The 18,738-nt window shown below is 37.0% G+C and overlaps 2 protein-coding genes across 5 annotated transcripts in view; one reads left to right on the forward strand and one right to left on the reverse strand.

Annotated features, from left to right (window-relative positions):
* Nucleotides 1–11,069: 11,069 nt before the first annotated feature.
* Nucleotides 11,070–14,780, reverse strand: cunh3orf38 (chromosome unknown C3orf38 homolog). The gene is made up of 3 exons (XM_056252169.1): nucleotides 14,583–14,780; nucleotides 14,235–14,410; nucleotides 11,070–11,707 (listed from the first exon to the last, which is right to left on the reverse strand). Exons 1-3 carry the CDS (start codon nucleotides 14,707–14,709, stop codon nucleotides 11,153–11,155), a joined length of 858 nt encoding a protein of 285 aa, XP_056108144.1. The 5' UTR covers nucleotides 14,710–14,780; the 3' UTR covers nucleotides 11,070–11,152.
* Nucleotides 14,781–16,717: 1,937 nt separating this feature from the next.
* The window catches only part of myo1b (myosin IB), a 108,842-nt gene continuing 106,821 nt past the window's right edge, over nucleotides 16,718–18,738 (forward strand). For 2 of the 4 annotated variants that reach the window (XM_056252222.1, XM_056252223.1), the window contains exon 1: nucleotides 16,718–16,924. The gene's annotated coding sequence lies outside the window, so the exon portion shown is untranslated. The remainder of the gene's footprint in view (nucleotides 16,925–18,738) is intronic. The other 2 variants (XM_056252224.1, XM_056252225.1) reach the window with 1 other exon arrangement.

Consider the following 18,738-nt stretch of genomic DNA (forward strand, 5'->3'; position numbering starts at 1 on the left):
ATAAAAAACAGGTAATGTAGGAAAACTTAATTTCAGTGGATCCATCAAAAAAATTGTCCTGCCCAAATTAAAATTACCCAACCTATTCAAAATCAATCTTGCTACAGCATTCCAATTAAAAACATCTGAAACAGTTAAAAGTCTTTGCACAAATTGTAATCTAAAAGCAGCTATTCTACTTTGCAGATGTATCAGTCCCTGACCACCTGCTTCTTTGGACAAAAAAAGGACACTTTGCGGGACCCAATGCAGCTTATCCCAAAAAAAGTCCACAAGCAATGCTTGTAGTTTTGTTAGCAAAGTTAACGGGGGATCTAGACAAGCAAACTTATGCCACAGCGACGAAGCCACCAAATTATTAGCGATTAAAACTCGCCCTCTAAATGACATTTTTGGAAGCAGCCATTTCCATTTATCAAGTCGACCTTTAACTTTCTCAATTATACCCTCCCAGTTTTTTTGTGTGACTACTTCATCTCCAATAAAAACTCCTAAATATTTAAAACCAATTTTTCCCCACTGCAGGCCCATAGGAAGTTTTGGTTTATCATTTTTCCAATCCCCAATTAAAAAAGCTTCACTTTTTCCCCAGTTTATATTAGCAGAAGATATTTTTTTAAAAATTTTCAACAAATTTACCAAAAACTGAATATCACTTTGTCCATTGATACACACAGTAACATCATCTGCATATGCTGACAGTATGAATTTATTCCTACATTCTGGTAACATTACACCTTGAAGTTTACACCTTATCTGATTTAACAAGGGCTCAATTGCTAAAGAATATAACATGCCCGATAATGCACAACCCTGTCTTATGCCTCTAAACACTGTAAAAGGAGTACATAAACCACTATTGACCTTTAAAATATAGTGCTGTGTTGAAAAAATCGATTCACCAATTCTGAATCGATTTTCATATTAATTTCTAAAGATCGATCCGTAACTCAGAGGATCGATTTTAATAGGTTTACATTTTCCCCGTGAACTTTAACTTGCCGCGACTGGGAGATCCCTGTATGCGCATTGAAAGGCTTTCACTCAGCGCGCACATTGTTACGACAACGGGCTTTGAGTGAGTCATTAAACCGTTCATTCAACGAACACGTTCAAAAAAGCTGATTCATTAAAAGAGATGTAATGAAACAAGGTGTTAATTATTTTTTAACTTTGAGTTCCACTTTTCAAGGCTCAGCTGAGCAGCAATGCGTCGCATGGGTAACGCTGAAGCTGATGCTTCACTTATTAGAGACCAATATGGCATTGATTCAATGCGTGACTGGCTGATTTTATTTCCCTGCGGCTTCCTCGCGCAGTGGGATGCTGACCAGCGCTGCTGCTGACGCGCATTTATGGTAAATACCCGTGACGTGAACGTTAAAAGGATGATACGACAAATATTTCGCTTTCCTTTGACACGGCAACCTTTTTCACAAATACATATGACTTCAAAGACAGACGCAGGTAATCGCACGCGCTCTGCCGATCTCTCTCATTCACTGTCTGTGCGAAGCCTCTGTAGGCTACACATCACCACGATAAACAGTCTTGTTTGTTATCATTATGAACTTGTTTAACATTCAATACACATGCATGAAGTTCAAAACAAGAAGGGTATAGCCTTATAAAAAACGTGAATATCGCGGTTGCTGCGGTTACTTGCAATCCTCTGCGGTTACTGCTGCTGATACCTCTGCGTCCTCTGTCGTCTACACCAGTGCAAGTTTGTGAAAGCAGTTGTATCAACACTCTGGAAGGGGGATTGTTCTTTACAACCATCAATACTCCATTAATTTGCAGTTAAATGTCTATAATAATTGTATCAATATGTTGCATAACTACAGTCCTGTAATTCAACAGCTGGAAAAAAAATATGCTTTTTTCAAAAACACTTATCTTAATCTCGAAGATCGGATCGGATCGGATCGAATCGAATCGAATAATGATAATCGATTCAAGATCTTGAGAATCGGAATCGAATCGATTCTTGAAATTTGAATCGAAACCCAGCACTATTAAAATACTCTCCACATCATTATAAAGGACTTTAATATAGTTAATAAAACTCTCACTAAAGCCAAATGCATTTAAGACCTTCCATAAAAAACAATGTTCTATCCGATCAAAAGCTTTTTCTTGATCTAGCGAAATAAAACCACATTTTAGGTTTAGCATCTTGGAGACTTCAATAAGATCACGAATAAAAGAAATGTTATCAAATATCGATCTACCTGGGACACAGTAGGTTTGATCAGGATGAATAACACTGTCCATTACATTAGCCAGTCTGTTAGCTAAGACCTTCGATAAAAGCTTATAGTCGCTGCAGAGCAGAGAAACTGGACGCCAACACTTTATGTCTCCAAGATCTCCTTTTTTCGGTAGGAGGGTCAACACAGCTCTTCGGCAACTTTGAGGCAGTTTACCCCTTGCCAGACTGGTATTCAACACTTCTAGGAGATCATCTCCTATTGTTGACCAAAAAGACTTGTAAAAGTCCACTGGTATACCGTCGATTCCTGGTGTCTTTCCAGACACCATCCCTTGAAATGCCTTCTGTAGCTCACTCATACTCAGAGGGCCAGAGATTCCAGTGTTGATACTTTCAGGCACCTGAGGTAAGTTTTCAAAGAAGAACTCACCCTCGTTTTCTAGCTCTACAGCAACTTCACTTTTATACAAATTCTCGTAAAAATCAACTGCCCTCTGGCGAATATCCGAGGGATCTGTCAAAAGAATACCAGATTCAGATCGTAAAGCATGAATTGTTCTACTTTGACCATTCTTTTTTTCTAAATTAAAAAAGAATTTGGTTGAAGCATCCATTTGATTCATATTCTGAAATCTCGACCTGACCAAGGCCCCCTGTGTCCTAGAACCAAGTAGATCAGCCAATTGTGTTCTTTTATCTAAAAGTAAATCTAGGAAACCTCTTGTACCAGTAGACTCTGCCAATTCTTGGAGTTTTAAAATATCAGCCTCCAAGATACTCATTCTAAAATTAGTCTCTGTAGTGATGTTTCGAGTAAACTGTAAACAAAGTTGCTTAATTTGGGCTTTTCCTACATCCCACCATTGTTGTACGGAGTTATACAAACCTTTCTTAGTTTTAAAATCCTCCCAAAAAAATGTAAAACACTCTTTAAAATGTGTGTCACTTAATAAGGCAGTATTGAATTGCCAATACGCACTTTGAGGTTTTAAAAGATTTATAAAAACTGAACATTTGACCATACAATGGTCAGAAAAACTAACAGGTACAATGTGACAATTCTTTATAATATTATAATGGTGTTTGAAAACGTAAAATCGGTCCAATCTTGCCATAGAAATGATTCTATCACGCACATGAGTCCAAGTATACTGTTTTTGCATGCCCTTTAATCGTCTCCAAACATCACACAGTTCATGCATCTTAACAAATTGAATCAATCGATTTCTAGAAGGTATATGAGGTTCTAAATGATTCCTATCTAGATTAGATTCAGTGCAGTTAAAGTCACCTCCCAAAACAAAAACTCTTCTTGATTACATTTTTGTAACACAGAACACAATATATTTAAAAACACCATTCTCTCTGTTGCGGAGACAGGACAGTACACACAAATAAAAACAATAACATTCTTGTCATAGTTTGCTCTTATTTTTAAAAGTCTACCTTTTACTATTTCTTCTACTTGAAAAGAATGTGGGTTAAAATTCTTTGCAAAAAGAATGGTTACTCCACCACTTAGTGAAGTATTATGACTTAAAAAAGAAAGACCATCCCACTCTCTAGCCCAATCAGAAGCATTTTTTAGATCACTATGAGTTTCTTGCAGCATCACCACATCTAACTTATTTTGTTTCACAAATTCATAAATTTCCATTCTTTTCTTAATATCTCTTGCTCCATTAATATTCAAGGAAGCAATATTAACTTCATTCATTTTTAGAAGAAAAGAAGAAAATAAAAAACAAGCGAAAGTTGATAAAAACAAAACTAGAAACCCATGTGTCACATCTGTTTTTTTAGCTATTATCATTTACAAGATCAGGGTTTAAAATTCGTACAATTTTCTTTAACCGATAGATTTCCTTGTTTGTAAATAAGCTTTCCGCCATGAACATTTTGGTTTTGTCAACAAATTGTTTGATGTCTGGAAAATATTCACAGACACGTACTCCTCTCTTATTTTTCGTTGCTTTGAGGAATATTTTAATGTCTTCTACCTCATAATCACGACTGGATGAAGCTCTTTGAGAAAAACTGAAGTTTGAATCTGAAGACTCATTGCCACTTTCCATGCCTTCTTGGTCATCATCATCAACTACATTTGTTTTTTTCTGTTTAGCACTTTCAACTTCACTTGAACTTTTCCTTTTACCTGGAATTTTAAACTCAGTTGCATCTGACTCTAGATCAACAGCATCATCACACAGTTCAAATGATTGACATTTTATATTATTTTTATCCTTTATCAAAACTGACTCAGTAATGACATCGCTGACTCCTACACTCACTACAGCAGTAGCATTCAACTCACCTTCCTACAAAGACTCTACTGATTCAGTGATATCATCAGAAACTACATTCTGAGCCCCAGAAACGCCACTATTCTCTATAACAGTCACATTGTTCACACTCAGAATGGGAGCATTAGAAGGCCCTGCTTCAACCCTTTCCTCATCACTATTTAGACTAGCCTCCATCATGCTTTGCACATCAGTCGATGAACGATCTTTATTCTTTTTTGGGCAAGTCCGAATCAGATGGCCTACCCCACCACAGTTAAAGCACTTCATCTTATCAGTTGTAGCATAGAAAGCATAATCAAAGTTGTCAACCTTAATGTTAAAAGTCAAATCCAGTTCTTCACTGTCTTTCAAAATCATGAAGGCAAATCTTCTAAAAGAAACTACATGTTTTAGCAGTGGTGAAGCAGTACCAATGAGGATTTTCTTAATTGGTGAAACCAGCTTTCCATAACGGGACAAGATCTCAACCAAAGTATCATCAGAAACAAAAGGTGGAATATGAGACAATGTTACTTTTTTTGAGGGTGTTGAAAGAGGTAGAACAGGTGTGAAGAGATTATTTATAACAATTCCCTTTTCCACTAATTCGTTTGCCTTCTCAACCGACTTCAAAAAGACCACAACAGCACTATTCATTTTAGACGCCGACAAAATACTGTCATGCCCAACAACTTCTCCCATTGCCAAACAACAATCTTCAACACTCACCGCGGACGCCACTTTAACACCGTGACGCCGCGTGAGATTCTTTAGAACACCAATTCGTGAGTCCGCCATGGTCACGCAAGGGGAAACCCCACGCGACCCCAAAAAAGATAAATAAACTTAAAGACCCACTCCGATGAAAATAATGTTTTTCTAGGTGTTAACATGTTCTTGTGGCATTTTTCTGATGTTAGAAGACATACCTTGAGAAAAATCAGCTCAAAGTTGTATTTCTGAGTATTTCTACATTCAAATGGCTGTGAATCAGTAGCAGACGCTAAAATGCCGGCTAAAATAGACTGGAGTTGTGACGTAGTAACTCCACTGGGCGTCTCCACACGCGACGTCTTGGAGTGAAATAATGATCGGTGATCGGTGATAACTTTGATTAACTTCGGATAATAATAATTAACGTGTATATAATACTGTTGCCCCACCGGTATTGGGGGTGTAAGCTAGCGGGAGAGACAGAGCTCTCAGCAACGGGCAGGGGGAGGGGCGTCTCCGTGCCAACGGCTCCGCCCACAACGCAGAGGCGAATTGCTAATGAGCTACTGCCGCTCTGCTGAAGCGAAGTCCCAGAAAACGGCACAGGTTTTGTCATTTTGGCAAAAAATGCCATAATCATAATTTAAAGACCACTGGGAATGTTTAAAAATAGCTCAAAATATGATCGGAGTGGGACTTTAAACAATCCAAAAAAATTAAATAAAGTGATAAATAAGAAAAAAAGAAAAGAAAAAACAAAGGGAAAAAGGAAAAGAAACTCACGACGCTCCACACGCTCACAGCTCACGCTCACACTCACACCGGAAACGAGAGAGAGAGAGAGAGAGAGAGAGAGAGAGAGAGAGAGAGAGAGAGAGAGAGAGAGAGAGAGAGAGAGAGAGAGAGAGAGAGAGAGAGAGAGAGAGAGAGAGAGAGAGAGAGAGAGGGTCATGGGGAATTGAAATTAATGAGAGTAATCAGTGGCAAACAGCGAAGGAGGCAAGGGCAATTAATATACACAGGCTAGCAGCAGGCCTGAGATCAGTGTTTAGATGCAGATACAGCAGATGTCCTGAAGAGCCAGAGGACAGCAGCCAAAGCCAACCTGACAGTCTGCTGGCACTCCAGATAACATGATCATTTCCCCATCAGCAGACACACTCAAGCCTCTTTAACACCCGCCGCTCGCTCCTCGTACACATATTACAGAGTGTGTCCAAATACTTCAAAAAGGACATTCTGACAGACCACCTTCAGCTCTGAGAGGATTGATTTGTTGTGCTGTAAACATTAAAGTGCATGATGTAAAGGTCATTAAACATCACTTGAATTATTTCGTTTGTCAACAGTTTTACTGGGTTCGGTGAACTGCTTATTCACTGCACCAGAGGAACCCAAATTCTGCATCGCTGCCTCTTCTGTAGAACTGTGAAAGAGCTCCACAATGAAGTAAAGGGTTAATATTCAACACGCTCCACAAAGATCAGTGCTTGAAAAAATAAGACACAAAATCCGTTTTTTTTTTTTTTTTTTTTAGTGATTATGTTAGAAAAACTATTATGTAACATTAAAACATGTTAGTTAATAATATACCAAGAAGTAAAAAAATGTTTCAAACATAAACTTTATAACCTTCTTTCCAACAGTTAATTAAAATATCCAACAAATACAATCAGGGGCGTAGCACAAGATCCCGGGCCCTATGTATAGGCAGTCCTGATGGGCCCCCATGTTCCAAATTAAATATATTCCAGACTTTTCAAGGGCCCTCTCTCCCCTTAGGGCCCTGGTAATCAGTACTGGTTTTACCCCCAGTCCGACGCCCCTGAATACAATTATACAATATCATGACATTGTAATCTGTTGTATTTTAAATTTATTGTAGTAAAACTTTGTTTTGATTATTATTAACTTTGTTTAGCTTTGCAACATGCTATTGCATAATTTTCATCCATTACAGAAATATTATTGGGACCCTTTCTATAGCATGGTGAGAAAACAAAGAAATAAATCTCATTCTTTTTTTAAATCATTATTTTACGCATGTAATGTTGACTACATTTCACAAGCTCAACCATTTAATCCTGTTATTTTTTTAAAGAATCAAACAAATGTTCTCTTAAATTTAAACGTGGTTTATCAATAACTACAAAAAAAACCCTATTTTGGTAACAGATCAATTTAATATTAAGATAAATATAATATAACAAAATAAAATAATATAATAATGACATTTAACTCCTCAGATTGGCTCTTTACTCTTTATGGAAAAAAGTTTTTTAAATGGTCAGCGATGGCAGAAGCAAAATAAACTCATTCTCATTGAAATCAATCCGCCTGCACTTCATACGAGGGAGTTTGTTTTGATCCCTGCAACATTCCACAGACTAGTGTACAAGTGAACAGAGGTCAGATGATAAATGTTGATCACGTCTTCAGGTTCTGTCCTTCCCACATGTATAAACACGCCACAGTACACTGATGCACTATGAATGCCGTCTGTAATTCTTATGGATGAGGGTCTCTCGGACTTCAAACAGTAACTCATTGAATTAACCAATTGATTTGTCTGGCCTGTCAAAGGTTTAATAGATGGATTACTTGGTTCAAGGAGTTTTTGTATTTCTTCCCCACCCCTCTTTTACTAAGGACATTGTCAAATACATCAATAAATAATGTTCACTTTTAATATACTTCATCCAATTGTTTCCAAAAGTAATAATTTAGGTATTTGCAATACACTTAGGATGAGATTGATTTACAAGCAAGCAATCAACAATAAAGTTCAAAATGTACACTTTGGTACATGAACAGCACTATAAAACATTGGGAGTTGCATAAAACAAATTGATTTCCTAAAATAATTGCTTTGCCTCTTGAATTTGACACAAATAATGGGGCAATTGTGCCCCCATGTGGGCATTTCATTGATTTTGTGATAAATAGGCTATAGCAGACCAGCAAAGTCCAAGCACTGTAACAAGCTGATGCACTAGAGTTGCACGATTCTGGATCAGTTGAAAATCTTTTTAGAAATCGAATAGAAATCACGATTGTCTCAAGATTCTGAATAGACAACAATGACAAAATGTTAATTGCTGCAGTCTATTTAAAAAAAAAAATTATTATTATGATGATGATTATTATTAATGTATAACATTAAAATATTAAAGTCATTAAAAATCATATTAAATAAATGATTCAAAATACACACAAAAAAGATGGTTCTTTAAAAGTTCTTTTAACGTAGTAACGGTTCTATTTAGAACTGTATGAAGAACCCTTTATATGCTAAAATGGTTCTTTGTGTAAGAGTTCAGGGTTCTTTATTTCCGCCTTTTGTTTTTCAAATCTGTAACTGTCAAAGCCACCTCATTACTGATTTTCTGGAGCTCAGCTATACCAGAGGGACTGTCCCTGTAAGAAAGGATACAAATTTCAGCTAAATTAATACAACGAAACAATATTCGGTAACACTTTATTTTACAGTACACTTGTTTCATACTGGATGAATCAGCGTTTTTGATTGAATCTCTTGAACTAATGACTCGATGTCAAATACATTTTTAACAGTCACTTGTTGCCACCTACTGGAATAATTGATACAATCATTTGAAGCGTCAAGCTACATTCAAATGAACTCTGCCTGCATCTGAAATCACATACTTTCCTATATGGCAAAAACAGTATATGTGACAAAAGAAGCATGTTCGAATTCACAGTACTCATAAAAGAGATTCTGGGATTCTGAAGTGTGCATATAATGGACACTTTACTATCCCATGAGGCCACGGGAGAGAATTTGTTAATGTTAGTGAAGTGTTGCTGTAGGTCACATGATAATAACAACATGGCAGATGTAGTACGTTCCAGATTACATTCAAACTAAACACATTTATACTATATAGAATGTACTTTTATAGCAGTCATGAAGTAATTACTTATTCAAAATAAGATCTGAATGTTTGCTGTAATAGTACTTGTCAACGGTTTAATGGACATAGCTTGTCATTCACGAATAAGATTGTAGGTGTTGTAATTGAGTTAACCTTGCAGCGGTTAAATGATTTATTGTGCCACTCTTTGATAAACTAGATTGCGTAAATTGTCCTAGTAATTAAAAAAGCTTATAGTTTAAGTTTAAACAGTTGGTTCTATACAGCATGGCAAAAGTGCTTAGCCCAAACTTCTAAATTCACTTTAGTTCCACTATGAAATAGATTCATAAGTGAATGAATGTCTAGAGAGACGTTTTAATCATAGCACAGCCATTCAATTTGAATACGCCTATAAAGGCCATAAACAAGAGAACACATTAAAGACCTTATGTGCTATTTTCTAACCTTTAAAGCAATAATTTAAACGTAACAACCAAAAAAATAGACTCGCCAATTAAAAAAAGTTCATTGTTCACCACTCCAAAACATATCTGAGAGATTTACCATCAAGACGTTAACATGGGCTTTATGAGAAACACACTTCTCCATTAAAGACAATCTGAAGTCGCAATGATCCGCAGACGCCAGTGAACTGTATTTTTGAACCTGCACGTCATAACTGTGAGCTCAGCCAAACCACTTATTAAAAAGAAAGAGGCCACGGCTATAAAGACAGAAGGCGAGGAGCTTGTTATTTTTCTTTCGGGGAGGTGAACAGGAAAAAGATCAATGGTTGTGGTGCCGTCTTTTGCCACAGCTATGGCACTCCGTGGCATTAAAAAACAGCTCAAGAAATGATATTATCGAAGCGTCAGTCTTTGAAGCGAACGCCAAGAATAATTTCCCACATATAACATTCCCCACTGAAACCACACATTGCTGTGGTAAACACCCCTCCCAGCCCGGCTCATATTCACTTCCATATTCCTCCAGAGAGAAATGCAGCTTCATCTACTGCCCAATTAGAGCCTGATGAGTCAAAGAACTCGCTTCTAGCCTCGCAAGCCCCACAAAAGGTACTTTATTCCAGTAAGGAGTGAAAAGTGTAATTGCTCCTTCCGCAATAAAGCAACAGAGCTGATGATCATGAGGCCTTTATATGGGAATGAGTGAATGTAACGCCACTGCTATACAAAATTATTAATATTATGTGGAAATGATTAGGAGGAGTAATAAAAAAAAAGAAGTTCTTCCCAAGATCCATAAAGATGTGGATTGAGCCACAAATTAAAAAAAAAATTTTTTTTTAAAAGCCATGAGGCACAGAGATGTTTCTTGGCAAATATTTTACTGGGAAGTGATGCAAGTATTGATAAAAGTACTTAAAAATACAGTAATGTTTTTTTTAAGGTATTTTAAGTGGAATCTTAAGACGATTCTAACACTCCAGACAGTTTGAATTCTAGCCAACCAATAATAATAATAATAAAAAAATGAAGAAAATAAAATGACATGAGACAATTCAAATTGGAATATTTGATTTTGGCCATAATACAAATTCAACAAGGACATTCTGAGTGTGAATTTAAAAATAGCCCTCACACAAAATTATTGTATAAATTAAATTAGGATTTCTATATTAAACAATAAATCAAGATATAAAAGTAAGACTGCCATCTTAAAGTGGTATTTTTTGTTTATTTGTTTATTTAATATATGATCTAAAATTACTAAAAGTCAAATTTATTGTTTCTTTTATACACATTTTGTTTATAAATTAAAAAATTGTGTAAGGCCAAGATCAATAATTTTCATAAAATTACTGAAATATTACATTTTACAGAAATCTTACCTTAGTATAAATTGAGTTGAGGTTTGCTAGGGGTCAAACTGACTGGAAACTGTCCTTTAAGTCAACAAAAAATGCAAACTAAGATCCTTTTATAAATAAATATCTATCCCACAATAAAGTGGTTTACAGAACATTACATCCTCCATGTTTAACCCAGTTTATCTCTTCACTGTCGAAAAAAAAATGTCCTCACAAGGATCTCTGACTCTCAATTACAAAACCTCAGCAACTCTTTTGAATCATATGTAATAAGTGGTAACTGTCTCTCTGTGATGGCACCTTGTGCTTCTACTTTTATATATACATACTTTATTTTCCAGCGATTGTCGTCCATTGGTGAGCGAATGAGCCCAAACACTTGCTCAAAAATCCCAAGGCAGGCATTGTCACGGTGGATGGTTCCAGCTACGGCAACTATCACCAGTCCATGAGCTGAAGATACACACTTCAACCCATAACCCTCCAAGTTTGGGCAGAACAACAGACGTTCCTCTCCTGCAAGAGCATGTAGCCGCTGGCTGACCATCTGTGCCCCATTGAACTCATCTACACGCTGCTCTCCCGTACATAAGAGAAGTCGAAGTCTCACGTCCTCCCAGAAATGCTGAGGACCCCAGTCCTGCACCGGAGGCCCTTGACTGGGGTTCTGAGAGTTCAGAAGGCTGTAGAACCACTGGCAAAACTGTTTTCCCAAAGCTGCAAGGTCTGACAGACCATCTCCAACCTCATCTGTAATGACTGTGTTCTTCTCATGCCTTGAGATCTGTTTGAAATATGGACCAGGTCAAAATACAACCTATAAAACCTTAACTTCACAAGTGATATTCAATGCAGCGTTCATACAGATTTCTCAAGCAGTGGCAGCCGGTGCTTTTCAAGAAATGGGGAAGCTGTTTTATTTCTTAAGGGAAATTACTTAATTACACAAATGTTTGGTGTCAGTAAGATTTATTTATTTTTTGAAAGATATTAATACTTTTAATGCGGCAAGGACAAAAATATTGATTACAAAAGATTTACTGGAATATTAAATCATAATAGAGCAAATTTCTGAAGGATCATTTGACACTGAAGACTGGAGTAATGGCTGCTGGAAAGTCAGCTTTTACAGGAATAAATACATTTTACAATATATTAAAATGAAAAGTTATTTTTAATCATAAAAATATTTCACAATATTACATTTTACTGCTTTTTTGATCATAAAAATGCAACCTTGGTGAGCATAAGAGACTTCTTTCAAAAGCTTACCGACCCCAAACCTTTGAACACAAGTTTACTTCTAAACACTTTAGAAGAGAAGTCTAAACACACAGAGAGAAAGACGTATTACAACACCATGTACAGCAAATATTTTTTAAATTACAAGTGCTGTCAATCATGTATGTCACAGGTTTAATTGTATTGGTCGCTCATGGCAAAGTTCTGCCTTTTTAAGACCTCATCCAATTATCAATAGATAAGCTGAGCTTCCAGGCGGGACAAAATACAGTGCTTGAAAGCTCAATGTTTAATGTTTAATCAGATGCCAGCCATATGCACATATCACTCAAAAATCACAGCAAAAATTACGTGTTTAAACCCACATGTTCAATAAACATCGATCTTTGCCCTATTGAAAGCCATGGTTTAGCTTTTGCTCATAAACTTCTATTGAATCCCAGCTTTAGTGGTGTTCTATGGGCTGTGTTATTTAACGTTTATTCAAAAAATACTGAGATACACAAGTGATATCCTTATTACTAATTATCCTTATTCTTGTAACAACAAGTATCAAGCATTTTCAAGGATGATATTCCATTCAAGCACAATTCAACTCTGAAAGGATTAGTTCACTTCAGAATTAAAATTTCCTGATAATTTAAAAAATTTGCCTGAAAATTTCCTCCAACTTCAAAATCGTCTGACATCGCTGTTTTACCTGTTATTTATTTTTGTAAATGGCGTTTGACTTACTTTGCACGTTCGCTTTGTAAACACTAGGTCTGTACCTCCGCCTATGTCACACGTGACCTTTCAACGTGATTACATAATCCGTGGTACATCGCAGAGCTAGTGCAAGACGAGCATTTGTGGTTAAAAAGTATATTATATTTTTTCAGAAAACGAGCAATTTTTTCGCTAGATAAGACGCTTATTCCTCGGCTTGGATCGTGTAGAGCCCTTTAAAGCTGCATTGAAACTGCAATTTGGACCAACGGTTTGTTGGTTCCCATTGAAGTCCAGTATATGGAGAAAAATCTTGGAATCTTGGAATGTTTTCCTCAAAAACCTTTTTTTTTTTTTAGACTGAAGAAACATGAACATCTTGGATGACATGGGGGTGAGTAAATTATCAGGAAATTTCAATTCTTAAGTGAACTATTCCTTTAAGTTGAAAAAAATAACTGATAAAATCAAGCATTTCCAAACTTTCCAATCTCAAGAAAACATGTCCAAGCCACATTACACACTAAAATCAATCAATCAATCAAATATTGCATAAAGGCAATGTTATCGGTTTAAGGAACATTACAATTTCTTGCATAACGCTATTTTCATGATGATAAACCCCTTCTGTAATATAGAGCTATTTTTAACTGTATTATGGTAGTTGACTCATAATGCATCCATTATCCAACCTTATGATTTAAGGCTAAAAATCATAACCTAAATATATACATAAAAAAAATGGTTTCTTTGCTTCATCACATATGTAGTTTTTTTTAAAATCACCTTCACCTTCTTGCATTCACCGGATCATTTAAATGGCCCCACAGAGAAACAAATAAACTTTCAAAAGTACAAATCTAAATGCAAAATATTACTAATAGGCCTGGCCTACTATTAATAATAATAGAATTAGAAAATTCTGAGTACGGTACTTTAAAATAAAGCATATAATGTCAGGATGTCATTCAACCTCCAAAAAGTATTTAATGTCAACTACCCATTATAACAAGCAAGCAAATAAATAAATAAACAAATTATTACAACATATTATAATTTATTGCACTGTAATTCAATTATACTTTTTTATTTCAAGCTCTATCATGATGTATAAATACTTTATTGTAAAGTAAAATTAAATAGTAATTTAAATTAGATTAACAATGATAATTGGGGAAAAATGTACTTAAGCATCATAAAAAATAATATGAACACAATATAACAACCCTCAATGGTCCTAAAAAATAGACTTTTTTCAAAGGGGAACAAATCTGTTGATTGCGATGCATATCACCCAAATGTTGTTGACAAATTGTGTTTAGAGATTCACCCAGTGTAAAAATATCTGTCTCGATGCCTACCTCAACAGACGACCAAAACTCAATGGTTCTGCTGACCAGCTGATGTTTCTCACTATTAGGGGGCATGGCAACTCCTTCATTGGCAAGATACTTAAAAATGACATCCCGGTGTACCTTCTTTCTCTTGAGGAGCTCCTCAGCATCTTTTGAGTAAGTTATGATGGCTTCAATAGCCTCTGTTGATCAGGAAATAGACTGTGACAGACTGACAGATACACAGCTCACAATAAACAAGTCACAATTGCTCAAAATCTAGTGTGCCGCCTACCAAAACACTTTTCTAGCCACCAGACATCGCCGATATTTACAGAACAGTTTGGAAAAAGGTTAGTTTCACAGTAGTCTTACCTTGTGTGCTCTCTACAGCAATCAGTCGATTCGTTACTGTATCTTTAAGGGCGAGCAAGTCGTCCAGGGGTAATAATTTTAACAGTTTTCGACAGCCACTTTGCTCTTTCATTGACAAATGTGACATACTTACATCAGTTATGTCAAACTACTCATATCACGTACTTTTTCTACTAGGATCTGCTCTAAGGGAAAGTAGAAGAACAAGCAGTTGTTTCCGTTGTTGTGGCGCACTACAGCGCCTTCACAGTCCAGATAAAGGTGGTGCACCAATCATCCCGTCAAAATAAAAGTTCAAGATACCTAAAAGAGACTAAACAGCCCACTGGAATATTGGGTAAACTGTTTATATCTGATGCCATTGCGGTTTTTGTGTACGCCAGCCTTATCTGTAGGCCTACCCTGTGAGACAGTGTTCTAACACTAAGGAAGAGGAAGTATTGTTCAAGAGGAGAAATAGACTCAGCCCAAACAGTCAAACCGCTTTTATTTCTCATTTAAAAAAGTGACCGTTTCCCACATTTACAAAAGTACATTTAATAACCACGTGACCCCTGGTCTCACTAAATGTTATGTTCTTATTTTTCTTCCACCTTTGTGAAAAAAGCAAATGGGTGTTGTTTTCCTCTGGAACTTTTTTGACGTTACATTATTCAAGCTGAATAAATAATATGTTATTACTATACAAATAACTGTATGTCAAAAACATGCCATATACAACTCTTTCAGTTATAAAAAGCTATCAATTACTAGCTTACTGGGCCCCCACAACAGAGTTAAGCAGTGCAATATTACACTAACTAATATTGACTTTTATTTGCATGAATTAAAATTGTACCTAAAATATATTATCAGAGGGTAAACGGTTGTTGTGCTTTAATGTGTGCACTACAGAAAAAAAAATGCATCAATGATGAGGTAAGAGCTTCATCCAGTGAAGCTTCATTCCAAGTACAGGCTCTTGTACATTTTATTAACCACTAGATGGCCCTGTAATCGATACTCAGAGACTTTCTTTTCACAAGCAGGGAAAAGCCTCAGAGATTCACTAGGCTCTATCCCTACAATGATGATGCTGTCATGCCACCGGAAATAGGGCCATCAGTGTCCCAATGTGTAGTGAGCCAAGGTCCTTACTGTCCAGTGCCCGAATTTGTGTACACCATGGTTGGTATACTGGTTCAAGGAGGCTAGGGAGTTGATTGCATCCTGAGTCTAACCCGACTCCACTACCCTTAAAGAGGCTACCCAGATAGCATACATATCAGGGCCTCATCTGGGCCAACTATGGCACATATGGCTCAGTTCTGGCAGTGGCAAAGGTCATATGGGCCGTATCTGGCCCATACACAGCAAGCCACAACTCACACTAAAACCGGCTTGATGTGTGTGGGCCAGATATGGCCCATATGACCTTTGCCGCTGCCAGAACTGAGCCTTTTGTGCCATAATTGGCCCAGATGAGGCCCGGGTGTGTATGCTATTACCAGCCATACATCAGATTGAGTCATCGCCGTCATTCCATGTGGTAAATGGGCCAGAAGAATGTGGGAGATGTGGACCACAACTAAGCCAGATGTAATTTGCTATCTGGGTATAATCTTCACACTAACTTTCGGTCTGAGAGAGCTGGCCTGGCGCGGCTGTCCTGAAACTGCCTCTGGCTCTTCGGCTCTGCAGTTGGATACTATTGTCCCAATCAGCAACAGCAACAAGTGTCCAGCTAGCATACATTTTGTTTGTTTGTTTTCATTTTAAAATTCTATTTATTTTACATTACAGTCTCTAGTTAGCAGCATAATTAAATTTGTTCTTCCATTATGTTTTTTTTTATATATATATAGATTTAATGGCTTACTATTTACTGTTAAATTAAAAATGGAGAAAATATTAGCCTAATAAACAACGATAGGTGTTCCCAAACTTTTAACTGACTATTTTAAGTGGTAGTGTGTGTTGGATGAGTTAAAGTTTCTGGTTCAATATGAGTGGTGCAATTTCATCAAGACGACGCATGATGGCAGTGTTGCAGCTAGTTTTTTGCTCACCGAAAGTTGTGGCAGTTCATTCAAAGGGGTTGGAGGAGATGGGCGTTTTTCTGGGATAAGGTGATTATCACAGTGGGACTCCAGTCACCACTCCCCGTGCTCATGGAGCAGCAGTAGCCTAGTCTCAGTCAGTTTCACTGCACGAGAGACGCGTCCCACACTGCTCACGGGACATACACAGACAAAAGCGCCGGGAAGGCAACACGCGAATCATCTTTCCCAATTTATTTAGAGCGGGATATCGCTTTGCCTTCAAAGGTGGATTAAAAGGGATATTTTAAATCAAGAGCTGAGGCAAGTTATGTTTTCATTCATTTAAAATTTGCTTTTTCATTCCGGATGAATCTTTTGGGTTGCTAATTAAACTTCTATTTGCAGCACGTTTACTTATTCATTAATTGAGTCAAATGTATAAGAAAGAGACGCAAGTGATCATTTTTATTTTAATTTGAACGGTTTCACGGTTAACTTACTTTAGTTATTGTTGCAGAATGCGTGGTCGTAAGTTAAACAGAAAAGCGCGTGCCGCATGAACTCAGAGCATCGATGCTCAAGAAAACAGGATTGAAGTTTTATTCAGAGTGTAAACCGGATAATTGAGCTGAAGACTTAAAATTATCTTAAGGGTTAAGGGAGGAAGGAACAAGAGCCTCGATTAATAAAAAAATAAAAAATAAGTTTCATGTTTGGGTCAATTGCCAAGCAACTGCGCGTTAACCTGAGACTTTTAAATGATAAAACATAAAGAGCGCAACAGTATTTGCATGGACGGTAGATATGGCAGCAGCACACACACACACACACACACACACACACACACACACACACACACACACAGGGAGCGTCAATGGTCTTAAAGTTAAGTGGCAGAGACAAAGAAGCCCGAAGCCTGCTGAGTTTGAGCTGGATCTATCAAAACCCAGTGTAGCCTACTTAAAGACCACTTTTTGTCCAATGTCCCCAACTTGTTAGTGCTGTGTGGGAGGACAAACATCACTATTACTATTGCTCGTATAATGTTGGATTAAAGGTTTGTTCAACCCCTAAAAACTTATTAAACTTCAGCACGTTACTCGTTCCTCTCAGGACTTGTTATGGGATTTGAGTGATACAGGATAGGCAACCCACCAAACTATAAAATCCCATAGACCTGCATTAAATGGACCAGAATATCGTAGAGACTTGTGGGGCGGATCACTAAGCAAACACCCAGAACACCTTAGAAAATGTATATCAATTAATCAGGACACAGAAACAGCAACTCCTTGGAAACAACCAAGAACACCCAAGCAATCGTAACAACATGCTAAAAGCACTCAGAACCACATAGCAATGCCCTAGAAACCATCTAGATTGTAGTAACAACCAACAATGCTCTAAAATTTAAATCACCTAACAACCACTCAGTACACCCTATCAACTGTATAGCAACATGCTAAAAACACTCAGAACACCATAGCAACCGCATAGCAACACCCTGGCAATCACACCGAATATTTTAGCCATATGGCAATGGCCTAAAACCCAATCAGAACACCCAAGCAACAACTACTCAGAGCACTTTAACAACCATATACCAACATGCTAAGGTTTCCTGCATAGCAATATGTTGGCAACCATCTAGAGCAAAGTAACCATATAGCAACACAGAACATCTTAGCAACTGCATAGCAACACCCTGGAAACCATGGAACATCTTAGCGTTGTGGCAGTGAGCACCAGGCACTTGCCTTTTCTTCAGAATTTTTTTTCTTTCTATTACTTCTATGTTTCTGAGATATTAAAGCCATTAGACTTACATAATTGTTGTGATTTATATTCCCTTTGATCTAACTTGATTTGCACTTTGACACTAAAAGCTACTTTGATGTTATTGGTTTGATTCATTAATAAGTAGCCTAGTACTGTGGAAACTTCCTTATTGGCGTAATTGTTAGTGCTATTTTAAGGATTGATGGGATATGATCAAATGAAGAAAGATAAGGGTTTTTTTTCTTTATGTGAAGCACACAAAAAGTTAAAACGTATTTGTTATTGTAAAATTAAATGGTCTCCTGTCATGTTAGATCCCCATATTGCTGCCTGCAGAACGTACACTCTCGGTGAAC

Source organism: Rhinichthys klamathensis, unplaced genomic scaffold, assembly GCF_029890125.1.
Source record: "Rhinichthys klamathensis goyatoka isolate OS25496 unplaced genomic scaffold, OSU_Roscu_1.1 h1tg000093l_1, whole genome shotgun sequence".
Taxonomy (NCBI): domain Eukaryota; kingdom Metazoa; phylum Chordata; class Actinopteri; order Cypriniformes; family Leuciscidae; genus Rhinichthys; species Rhinichthys klamathensis.

Coding starts and splice junctions, on each gene's coding strand:
- cunh3orf38 (XM_056252169.1), bottom strand. CDS start 14,709: ATGTCACATTTGTCAATGAAAGAGCAAAGTGGCTGTCGAAAACTGTTA. Junction 14,411..14,582: donor TGCTGTAGAGAGCACACAAG/GTAAGACTACTG, acceptor CCTGATCAACAG/AGGCTATTGAAGCCATCATA. Junction 11,708..14,234: donor AGTTTTGGTCGTCTGTTGAG/GTAGGCATCGAG, acceptor TATTTCAAACAG/ATCTCAAGGCATGAGAAGAA.